The sequence below is a fragment of the Artemia franciscana genome, unplaced genomic scaffold (genome assembly GCF_032884065.1).
Source record: "Artemia franciscana unplaced genomic scaffold, ASM3288406v1 PGA_scaffold_75, whole genome shotgun sequence".
NCBI lineage: Eukaryota > Metazoa > Arthropoda > Branchiopoda > Anostraca > Artemiidae > Artemia > Artemia franciscana.
Genome location: NW_027062711.1, coordinates 358,184 through 370,625, shown reverse-complemented (window position 1 = coordinate 370,625; position 12,442 = coordinate 358,184). Strand labels below are relative to the sequence as shown.

The 12,442-nt window shown below is 36.3% G+C and overlaps 1 protein-coding gene across 2 annotated transcripts in view; it reads right to left on the bottom strand.

Moving 5' to 3' along the window:
• The window catches only part of LOC136042213 (sphingomyelin phosphodiesterase-like), an 83,491-nt gene that overhangs the window by 20,713 nt on the left and 50,336 nt on the right, over window positions 1-12,442 (bottom strand). For both annotated transcript variants that reach the window (XM_065727150.1, XM_065727149.1), the window contains exons 7-8: window positions 7,093-7,265; window positions 5,629-5,820 (exon numbers count right to left, since the gene is read on the bottom strand). In XM_065727150.1, coding sequence (XP_065583222.1) covers window positions 5,629-5,820; window positions 7,093-7,265 — 365 coding nt within the window. The remainder of the gene's footprint in view (window positions 1-5,628; window positions 5,821-7,092; window positions 7,266-12,442) is intronic.

The window sequence follows — 12,442 nt, the reverse complement described above, 5'->3', positions numbered from 1 at the left end:
ACAGAACCATGTGTTGAAGAAGCCAATAATGATACGAGCCACCAAAATAAAGATTCTTGGATAATCAGTCTATTAGATTCTGCTGTATGGAGCTGAAAATTGGCCTGCAATCGCTGCTGTCCTTTGCCGTCTCAACACTTTTAAATCTAAGTGGCTTTGCAAAATCGAGGGAATCCGATGGAAGGAATTTGTCAGCAAAGACCGCCTATGAAGTACGACCTCCCAGTCAACTTTGTCACCCTTGGTTGCCAAGCGGACACTTCGTCAGTTTGGACATCTTTTGCGATGGTCATCCGGCAATCCAGCTTGGATTCTTTACGACTTTTAACCAGCCAGCAGTGGCCGGAAGTGTCCACGAGGAAGACCCAAGTTCCGGTAGAGTGATAGTCTTGGGATTTCCTGGACCATGCTGGAATTTTGCTGTCTGATGCAGAGCCCCATGTTGCAGACCGTCCCACGTAGAGAAGGCTGACGACAGTCTCATGGCCATCTTAGCATGAGGATTAAGTAAGTAAGTAAGTAAATGTCAAGTTATATCAACAGTGATTCAGAAAATATGTCAAATAACAAAGACAATATGTCAAAGCTATAGCGTTGTCTATTGTAAAGGATTAAAAGCTTTTATTGTATTATTGTTTATTTTGATCTTTTTTCCCAAAGGCCTAGTACTCCTAACCGAAGAATCACATATATGTTCTTTTGACAACCATAAATACACGTTGTGTATTTTCATTTACTTCAGCATCCCTAACGACTTTCCCTAAAAATTCCAACGTAATAGCTCATCCTGTGATTTAACAAAGATAGTGGCTACACTTACAAGTAGTTACAATCCTAGTCACAAGAAAACGTAGCGGTGAGTAGTTCTAGTTGCAATCGAAAGTCATTGCGGTTGCAAATGGTCACAATTACAAGTAGTATAAGTTTCAAATACAAGTAATCACAGCAGCTTTTGAAATTAGCGACAATCACTAGTAGTCACAGTAGTCGCACTCACAATTTGCTGCTGTCACAGTCATAAGTAATTACGGCAGCAGCCGTAAGTAGTCACAAGAAGTAGCAGTCCCAAGTAGTTATGTTCGAAGTCTGCATTCATAAGTACTCTCATTTACAGTTAGAATCTCGGCCACAAGTAGTTGCAGTTGCATCGGCAAATTATCACATTTTCAAGAAACGAAATTTTCAAGTAGCTGCAGTTGCAAAAACTTAGAGTTTTAATTAGAATTAGCTTCAAGTAGTTACAGGTAGCCACAGTAGCAGTAGCGACAAGCAGTCAGCTGCAATTGCAAGTTGTCCCCGGTGTAGTTCAAGGACATGTAGACGTAGTCACTTGCAGTTGCAGTTTCAATTGCAAGTAGTTTTAGACAAAGTTTTAGGTATTGACAGTTCGAAGTGATAACAGTCGCAGTCGTAGTCGCAAGTTTTAAGTAGCCGTAAATGGTTATGATGAAAGTCACAATTAGTCATAATGTCAGTTGAAATTAGCCGTCGTCGCAGTTTCAAGTGGCCGCATTAGTAGTAGTAGGCATCAGTAGTATCACATTTGCAAGTAATCACGCTCTCAGCCACAAATAGTCACAGCCGAAACACAAGTGGTTAGAGTCAGAAACCCAACTTAACCTGAGTCAAATTCTCAAACAGTTATACTTACGTTTGTAAGTAGTCATTGTCTCAAGTAGTCTCAGTCTTAATTTGTACTCGTTGCAAGTTGCTACGAAAGTGGTCCTAGTTTTTGCAACCAGTTGCAATCACAGTTGTAAGTGGTACCTGTTGCATGTCGTCTCAGCCACAGTTAAAATTGCCATTCCAATTAGTTGCAGTCATAGATTTTCACGGTCGCAAGTAATCCCAGTCACAAATTGTTGTTGTAACACATTAATGCAGTCAAACTTGCAAGGGCCAATAGATACAACTAGTTTTAGCCACAAGTACAAGTAGTTTAAGGTGCAGTCGTAAGTAGTCACAAGAAGTAGCAGTAACAGTTACAAGCAGTGCTGAAGAAGTTGGCGAAGTATCGTTTTGCAAATTTTATTTTTCCATTTTGTCAGTATTGAGGGGATGCTAGCTTTCACATAGTTACGCTGACCCATAGATAAATTAGTTGTAAAAATAAACTTTGTCAAATAAAATAAAGAGTAACATTAAAACTCTAAAAAATCTAAATTTATCATATATGTATAAGGTTTTGCCCTCCATAAGCCTCCACTCCTTATGCTAAATTTGTACCGTTTGCGCCAAATGTGTTAAGAATGCTAAAACGTATGGGCAATTACAACGTGATAAAAGATATTTTTCACAATATCTCAAGAATGAAAGAGCTTCTCCATGCAACCTTTTGTAATTAATCCACATTTGCATTAAACTATCAAATGTTTTATTGCAATGTTGCAAAAGGCAATTAAAAATAAAATGCTTCCAATTACTCCCAAATTATATTTTATCTATTCAAAAATTGCGTTGAACAAAAATCATAAATCTTCTAGCAATTTTATTTAGCCTTGATTTTAACCCCTTTGTATGTGGAATAATTTCTATTCGTTTTCATAACAATCTTTTATTTCGTTTGAAGAATGTTTTCTTACTGCCCTTTGAAACTTCAATAATAGCTTGTGCTTAGAATAATAAATTATAGCTGAAAACATAATTACTTACAATCATTGAAAAACCGTATGCAACAAAGGAGAGTTCTGACGTCCGCTATTATTTTCTGTCAATAAAACAGTGGTGGGGCCACTGGCAATGAAAGTAGAGGAGGTAGGACTAGAAGAGGGACACTTACCTGGCCCTTAGATGTCTAAAATGTTTATTGGGGGATATTCGGAACTTTCATTAAAAATAACTGAAAAATAACAAAATTACCCTTCTTTTTTTGGAAAAACATGATTTTAAAGAGGGCATTAGACACGATTGGACAGCATTGGAAATGGATTATAACACTTTTGAAAAGGAAATATTTGGCCTATACATTGAGTTAAATAAAAAAAAGGTAAAGACCTTAACAACGAAACAACTAAGTAAGAGCCATTTTGTTGGCTCTTTCAATCTGGAGTAAAAATTGCAAAATAGTGATGTATATTTTCAAACTGCAGAAGCTGCTCTTGGTTTTTTTCTATTCCCTATTTCTTGTTTTATAGAAATTGATGAAAGTGACGGGCTTGAGCACATACTTAATCTCAAAGACGTAAATACATACTTTTGCTTTTATATGTAAATACTAATGAAGATCATACTGCCATTGCGTCAAGAAGATAAGGAGGAAATTTGCGAAGAAAGTCAATAACAGAGTGAACCCAACCAAACCAACCAACCAACCAACCAAACCCAACCAAAGCAGATACCTTGGCAGTGTGTGTGACAGCTATCATTACTAAAATACAGATATTTTATTTTATTACGATGTCCAGAATAAAAAAATTTTGGCGAGCCTGTAGCGGTCAAAGAAAAACTAGACCTACGTTGCCTGGGCAACGTAAAGTGTTGCGGCAACCTTTGTCCGGCTTCGCCGATAAAAGTGTTGCGAGAGCAACACTTTGGTTTTGTTTCTTCGCTATCGGTTAAATTCTGAAGTTGTCAAAACTATCAAAGCATTCAAAACGGCATATTCAAAGCAGAACACAATCAGTAATCACATGATCAAGTTCTTCAGCGTTGAAAAAACAACAGCAAAAGAATATCGGAAGAAGGGACTAAATTGAGTTTGCAGCCAGTTGAACTTTATCCTTTTCAATCGTAGACATCGTGACCGATGGAAACGTGGAACATTATCTTATATAATCTAGTTGGTATTATAAAGCTATTCGTGACTTTTCAGGATCAAATACCATAGATGTGCACCAATTTGCACAAATTTTTAGCCTCTGATGAACCTCCTCTAGCAACCGATTCTTACTTACAAGTCCCTCTCCCGTGATATACATCCAAGTTCACCGGAAACAAATAATGGGTACACCAACTAGCAAAAGTTGCAAACCCCTTGTCGCTGAAGTCATTGTAGCCTAACAGCCGATTATTACTTACAACTCCCCTAGATGTCTTACAATCGGGAACCAAGTTGTTCTTACCATCAATTACACCAGAAACAGATGATAGGTACACCAATCAGCAAAAGTTGCAAACCCCTCATTGCCAAAGATGATTATAAGCTAATAATCGACTGTTGCTTGGAAGTCCCCTACATATCTCACAATTGGTATCGGCCTATTTTTGGTTCAAGTGTGTACCTTACCACTGAAGTTGTCAACCCCTTGAAACTTTCAAACTGGTGTATGTCATGAAGGAATTTTTGTAACAAAAAATGGATGACATATACTTTGATCAGCTCATCAAGGTCTATCGATTGTCATTGACAAAAAAATTCTATCTGTCTTAGTTCAAAAGTTGACTTTTTTGCCGGAGGCCAACTTTCTAACACCACCACTTAGAAAGGAGCAAAGGATAAGCTCTAATTTCTTTAGCAATGAGAGAACTTTTAAAGTTTAAGAGGTATATCTGATATCATTTCTCTATTGCAATCCCAAGTAGAAAAAAAGAATGGGAAAGTCAGCTGAAATCACGAACAGAAATGGCTAGAAACAATAGATGGCAGCACTTTCGGACCCGTGGGAAAATCGCACTTTTTTGTTTCTGTAAATTTTTCTATTTATCACTCAAAGAAGATATATTGGCTGTGGGGCCGGGGAACTACCGCATATATTTAACACTTATAGATTTTAGTCCATCTTCAATTTGAAAGTGGTTCCAGCCTGCTTGCCTGCTAGAACGAAGCCTTCCACTCGAAAGCAGAAACATGGTTTGATGAAACTAAAGCTTGGCTACACAACGTCAGATACTCCTCTCTGACATAGGCTATATAACTCCACTTCACTTCGCACATTATAGGCTCTGGCTCGTGGACAAGCAAAAACCATCTTTTTTGGCCCCAGGCAAGAGTTCTGCTGAGCTTTCCAAAATGTAATGTCATATTAATCAATCCGGCCTGAGCTCCACACTTTCCGTAAAAACCGCACAGGTTAGACCCTTACCAGTTTCCAGGAATAAGCTGAGATCGGCGGCATAGGAAAAAAAAAAAAAAAAAAAAAAAAACCGGGACAAAACCAAAGTGTTGCTCTCGCAACACAATTAGGACTCTCTCACAGAGGACAGCGAGAAGTAGCAAGAAAAAATGAAGATATTCAAATTTAAAGGAGGGATCAAAGATGGAAGATCTATAGGAATTGGAGAGGGAGCTTGCTCGTATTTAGCTCAGATGCATTTGTGTTGCAAAGATTTGTTAAGAGTAAAATGCTTAAGACTAATAAAATGTACCTTAAATTACCAGAATATGACATGAAAGTGAGGATTATATTCTACAAAAAAAGAACTGGAGGCTATTTTTGAAATGCTAACTGAGTGAAATTAGTTTCAAAATTTTCTTGCTTAGTAGTTAATATCAAAGGTATTATCATTATCCATTTAATTCTCTAAAAACCCCCTGGTTGCATAAAGTCCTTACAGCTGCTATACATTTTAAATCAATACCTCTGCAGTAACACTTTCAAAATAAAATACTAATTTTTAAAAACAACCCTATAAACGGTCTTTTAAAAAGGTTATGAAAATCAACTCAACTTCAATTATTGACAATCTTACCAGTTATATGTATAACAGTAATTGAAGTTAGCCGAAATGACACGAAGTCCCTCTCTGACTAGTGTGGAATAGTAGCCTCCGTAGCGCAGGGTTGTCAAAGCGTCTTCGGGAAGCCAGACAGACCACGCATCAGCTATTGAATTGTAAAGCCAAGAAATGCTATTTTCACCCTCTATCTCAGGTATGGGATAACTAGAACACAAAATTTCGTAAATATCAAAGGCATCAGTAAAGCATTGACAAAACAAAGAGCGAAATGCCTACGATGTACTATTTCTTATTCCCAAGGGTATCATACGGAAGGGGAGGTGGTTGCGGCAGGATTATTTTACCGTGAACAGAAAGTTGTTTCGCCCTTCTTAAGAGTTGAAAGTGATTCAAGTGCAGCCAGTCGTTCCTTCGTTCCTATTTTTGCTACCTGGTTTTTCTCTAACCCCTCAGAATATCTGACCTAAATTTTTCGGTAGTAATTTCTAAAAAAAAAAAAAACTCAACCGTAAAATAAATGTACCTCTGGGTATGACCCAGCCCCAAGAGTCATGACAAAGAACCATAAATAATTTTAATTGCCAGTTATTGACACATAGGTTGTGTAATTTTACCCAGAACTTTCATGGATGGGTCTCAAAGTATAAAAAAAGAGAGAGGATTGATATGGGCTTAAGAATAGGCTGAAACGTTTTTGGTCCTTTCAAGTATGAAACTTACACCGTGTATCTTTGGGCCAGAAAGAATTAATGCTCAAGAAAGTGTTCTAGGGTGTATCTGCTCAAAAGGAACTGAGCTACGAAAGAGTTCAAACATCATCTTCCAAGTCAGTCAGTAATTTGTACATTTAAGTCTTTACTTTGAAGTAGCCCCGATGCAAAAAGAAAAATAGACCGAAAAATCCCCCCCCCCCCAAAAAAAAAGAAAATCCATCAAAGAAAAAGAAAGCAAATCGAAGAACTTTCCAACTATTCTTATGGAAGAGTTTTGTAAACAATTAGGAGAGGATCATTGGATTGTAAAATACTTCCCATAACCCCTGAGAAAAGTGCTTCAAGTTGTTCAATATATATAACATTCACTGAAGCAAAATGCACTAATAAAAAATTAAAGGGGAAAGGAAGAATATATTCAGATGGGGGGATTTTTCATGAATCTTTTTTCTGTAAGTAAAGTTTCCATGCGGAGTTCTCCAGGGAAAATTTTAAAGGGAGGGGAATGGACTGCACTTCGACCTGAAAGAATCTTCCTGAGGAAATTTTCAGTAAAAGATTCTCTAGTCCTTCTTTCAAAAGAATATTTAATAGTCGCCGAAAAACTTTTATAAAAGACTAGCGGCAAATTGTAAATTATAATAACTGGCAACATGAATAAATAATCAAGGCACACACAAACTTTAAAATACAATCCACAAACCTTTTCATAAATAGATCTATTCAAGGAATCTTAGAATTAATATTGAAATTCATCACTTACGCATTTACAGGGTGGGATTCATGGTTGCCAATTGCGCCATAAACGGGGATATTTGGGAAAAATTCCAATAACAAATTTGTCATCTCTTGAATAATGTTTAAGTGTTCAGTGGCATCCGTCTCCCAGATATCATGCGGGGGAAGGTCTCCAGTCCAAACAATAAAATCAATGTCCTAAGTGAAACAGAAGGGTTATGTCCTATTGTTATTCAAACACGTTCACGAAAAATTAATTTTGAATCGGGGTCAATATTTTAGAAACCAATAAATTAAATAGTCGGCTACATAAAAACTACAAGAGCCTGATATGACCTTATGAATATTAGAATGACCAAGGCGCTATGTTTCTTTTGTAGTTTGAAACTACCTGAAAGGATAGAAAGATACATTTCTCAGCTATGACTTTGATATAAGAAGCCAATAGAAAAAAAGAGTTCTTAAACATTCTTTAGAAATAATTGTGGCAGATATACTATAATTAAAACCATCATAATATTGTTGAAAGTGGTCATTTTTCTAATTTTAAACAAAAACAGATGACTGGAAAATGGGGGGTTTTGATTGGGTATAATTTAAATCTTAAGATTGTTAGTTCAAAACTCGGGAAGAATAGGTTTCAAAATTGTGCTTGTTTGCGTTGCTGCTGTTGTCTTCAGGGAGGCAGGGTGAGATCTTGTGTAGTGGCCAAAGAAAAAAAAAAATTGAATATACTTGGGAGCTAATAGTGAAACTTCTGAAACAGTTGGAGAAGGATTGCGTCCACAAGCATTGGCCTTATGTGGGTAAAATAACTACAAAGACCATATTGTCTTTTCAGTTTGAATTTAGTTTTATGGAAGGATTGTTGATTTTAGCATTTTTTTCTTTTTTTTCTGAGGAAAACATTAAGTGAAATGTGAAATGGTTTTTCTTTTCAGGCGCTTTTGTTGCTGTAATGAATTGTTAGCATCAAGATTTTAATAAAACAAGGCAACAACCTTAAAAGTGGGACTTCCAATTGTGACTTAGCAGGAGAGTATATTGACGATCGAAAATTTGCATTTCCAATGAGTCAAAAGTTTTGGCACTATAGGCTCGCATAGGACAAGAACCTATTCAAGATTAAATAGCAATGTTATACGTAGCGCAAAATAGCTGTCTAAGAAAAGAGCGATGTGGGCATAATGTACCATTTATTTTTTTCCTTTTTTTGCTTTTTTTTCTGACCAAGGCACTTTGTAAAGGTTGAGGTGTCAAAGAAAATCCAAAAGGAGGTCGTTCAATTGGAAACTGAAAATTCTAGTGTCTAGAGTGACTAGAGGGTAGCCAGCTTCTCCTCCCACACCAACGCCCATCATTTCCCCTAAAACATCAAGTAAAAGTTTTAAGACAGCCATTTTAATCAAGATAGTTGAAACCTCCAGTGATTATATCTTTGGGAACCCCCCCCCCATCTATGGCCCTGAGATTAAGGGCTATAAGTTTTACCAGTTGCTCATTATTAATATATGAGGTTTTTATGGAAAGGGTGACCTTAAAACTTCGGAGGGGGGCATTCAATTGATAAAATAAGATGTTTTAGTGCCCTAATTAAGAGTCAAAAGTGATTGAAGGGGGAATATCCTCCCTACGGCCTCTTTTTCTTAAATGCATCTGATTTTGAGATGGCCATTTTGTTCAAAATAATCCAAAGATCATAGTCCAAAAGTCCAAAGGCTTTTATGGGGTGGGTGGTCATATAAATTTTGAAGGGGGCTCATTTGATTGGAGTTTGAAAGTTCATTTCTTTTTTAGGAGTCAAAAGTGGTAGGAGCGTAACTAACCGCCATTCCCCCAGCGTCTTCCTTTCCCTAAACGTATTTGATCGAAATAGAGAGATAGCCATTTTTTCAAAATTATCCAATGGTTATATATCAATGCCTCCAGGGCTGACAAACCCCCAAAGCCCAGGAGAAAGGGTTGTAAGTCAGGCCCGGGGGCATATAAGGTTTTCATGAAATGGAATGTCGCATAATCTTTGAAGGGGACTAATTTCATTTAATATCGGAAGCTTAATTTTCTTTTTTAAGAGTCAGAAGCAACTGAAGGGCAAACAACCCCCTCCCCCCATTTGCCCATCATTTCTCTAAACATATCCAATCAAATTTTGAGGCAGCTTTTTTGTTTCAGAACTGTTGAACCGTCTTGTACTGATATATTTGGTGAGGTCACCCACCCTCACCCCCTTCCCAAAACCTTCAGAGCAAGGGCTATAAGTTAGGTAAGTCGTCCACTGTTTAAATATGGTATATGTTATTGAGAAATGTGAGCATGCTTGACCTTTATTTTCTAAAAAGACGAAGAGCAATTAGGTGAGCTTTTCAGAGAATATTGAGGGAAGTGTTGAACTGGATCAAAACAGTTTTTGGGGATAATTTGGGGAATGTCAAAAGAGCGTAACTCAGGATTGACTAAGCATATTAATTTGTAATTTTCAGTAAATTATAAGGGATATAATCAGTTGACCGAAGCGGAAATACCTATACCCTACTATTACTACAACTGCCGTTTCTACTACTGCTACCACTACTACTACTGCTACTGCAACTGCTACTATTATTACTACTACTACTACTACTACTACTACTACTAATACTACTACTGCTGCTACTACCACTACTTCCACTAAAACTACTACTTGTGTGGCGGGTACTACCAAGGATGAGAATGTTGAAATAAGCATATGAGCATACGTTTAGGCGTAAGTTGAACTAAATCAAAACATACTATGTGCATGCGCATTCCTGGTACATGCGTATCAGAAATATTTTGGAACGGCTCACTGTATCAAGATGAAACTTCTGGGGCATCATGAGGGGAATATTCATCAGACCAAAAGACGACACGGACCTGCTACTGCTGCTATTAATACTGCTGATACAATTTTCCTACTACTACTACTAATACAACACAATTACTGTGACTATTGCTCCTAATCGTACAACTACTACTTAGTACTTTTACGGCAATGTGCATGAAAGTGAAAATTTGATAGAATTTTGCCGCGGAATTTGAACTAAATCAAAACACACTATTTAGATGGGGTTGTGTTTTATTCACTTATGTGCATTGCAACATTTTGCTTCTTTGCAGGAACAGTCTCCAAACAACTTCTTTATTTTTTTCAAAATGCCAAAAACTCAATTGTGCTATTCCGATGAACATGCATCTTATCTTTTATTAATTTCACAACATTTTGCAACTTTGCAGGAGTGGTGGTCAGTGTTGCCTTTTATTACTTATTAAATAAAAAATTTTTTTTTTAAAATAAAAGTAAGGAGCGACATTAAAACTTAAAACGAACAGAAATTACTCCGTATATGAAAGGGGCTTTTCCTCCTCAATGCCTGCTCTTTACGCTAAAGTTCGACTCTATCTCTTAACTCTACTTCTTAAAACAGTAAAACACTTTTGCGTAAAGAGTGGTGCGTTGAGGAGGAAAAGCCCCCTTCATATACGGAGTAATTTCTGTTCGTTTTAAGTTTTCATGTCGCTCTTTACTTTCATTTAAAGAAATTGTTTTTTTTATTTAATTTCTGGACGTTTTTTAATTAATGCATGTTTTGATCTTGGCTCTCCGCACATAAATAATTAAAACGAAATTTGCATGTTAATTTTTTTTTGGCTAAATGGCTTTCTCATAGTTTTAATCGGAAGATTTTGAGAAAAAAGAGAGAGGGAGGAAGCCTAGTTGCCCTCCAATTTTTTGATTACTTAAAAAGGCAACCAGAACTTCTAATTTTTTTACGAACATTTTCATTAGTGAAAAAATAAACCTAATTTATGAATTAACTTAGGTAGCGAACTTCTATATTCATATGTTTTTATTGCGTAAATGAGGGAGTTCACCCCTCGTCGATACCTTAATCTTCATCAAAATTATATATTTAAACTCAGCATTAAAATGCTATTTTATTTATGTAACTATTGGTATCAAAATTCCATTTTTAGAGGTCAAAGTTTGTAACTTGCAATCCCTCCCACGGGGACTGCGAAGGAGTAAGTCGTCCCCAAAGACATAGTTATTAGGTTTTTCGACTATGCTGAATAAAATTGCTATCTCAAAATTTTCATCTGGTGATTTTCGGGAAAATGAGCGTGGGAGGGGGCCTATGTGTCCTTCAATTTTGTTGGTCGCTTAAAAAAGACACTAGAACTTTTAATTTCCGTTAGAATGAGCCCTCTCGCAACATTCTAGGACCACTGGGTAGATACGATCACCCCTGGAAAAAAAACAAACAAAAAAACAAATAAACACGCATCCGTGATTTTTCTTCTGGCAAAAAAAAATGCAAAATTCCACATTTTTGTAGATAGGAGATTGAAACTTTGACTACAAGGTTTTTTGATACGCTGAATTTGATGGTGTGATTTTCGTTAAGATTGTATGACTTTTAGGGGGTGTAAGACTAATCTTCATCAAAATTATATATTTAAAGTCAGCATTAAAATGCCATTTTATTTATGTAACTATTGGTATCAAAATTCCATTTTTAGAGTTTTGGTTACTATTGAGCTGGGTCGCTCTTTACTACAGTTCGTTACCACGAACTGTTTTATTTTTTTAAATTTTGATACTTTGCAAGGGTGTTTTTCCAACAACTTCCCGATTTTTATTTCCAGATCCCTAAAAACTCAAATGCGCTGTTCGGATGGGTTGCGTTATATTTATTTATATAGTTGTTTTATAAAATGTTGCCACATTGCTGAAGCAGTCGTCAAACAATTCATCAATTTTTTTTTCAAGATGTTTACAACTCAATTGTGCTATCCTGACGGCTTGCATTTTATTTATTCATTTGTTTTGCAACATTTTGCTACCCTGCACGAGTGGTGTTCAAAAAACCTACCCGATATGTATTTCCATATGCCTAGAACTTAATTGTGCTATTCGGATGTGTTATGCTTTATTTATTTATTTTAGAAAAATTTTGCTACTTTGCGTAAACAACCGTCAAATAGCTCCTAATTTTTTTTTCAGGATGCCTAAAACTCAATTGTGAAATCCCGTTGGGTTGCATTTGATTTGTTTGTATTTTTTTTTTTTACTTTGCAACATTTTACCATTCTGCAGGAGCGGTATTCAAACAACTTCCCGATCTGTATTTCCAGATGCCAAGAACTCATTTGTGCTATTCGGATGGGGTTGCGTTTTTTTTACTTATTTATATTGCAAAATTTGGGTTCTTTGCAGGAACAGTCTTCAAACAACTCAATTTTTATCAAGGTATCTAAAACTAGATTGAGCTATTCCGATGGGTTGCATTTTACTATTTATCTATTTTGCAACATTTTGCTACTTCAAGAGAAATCCAGGAATATAACAAAAGTGA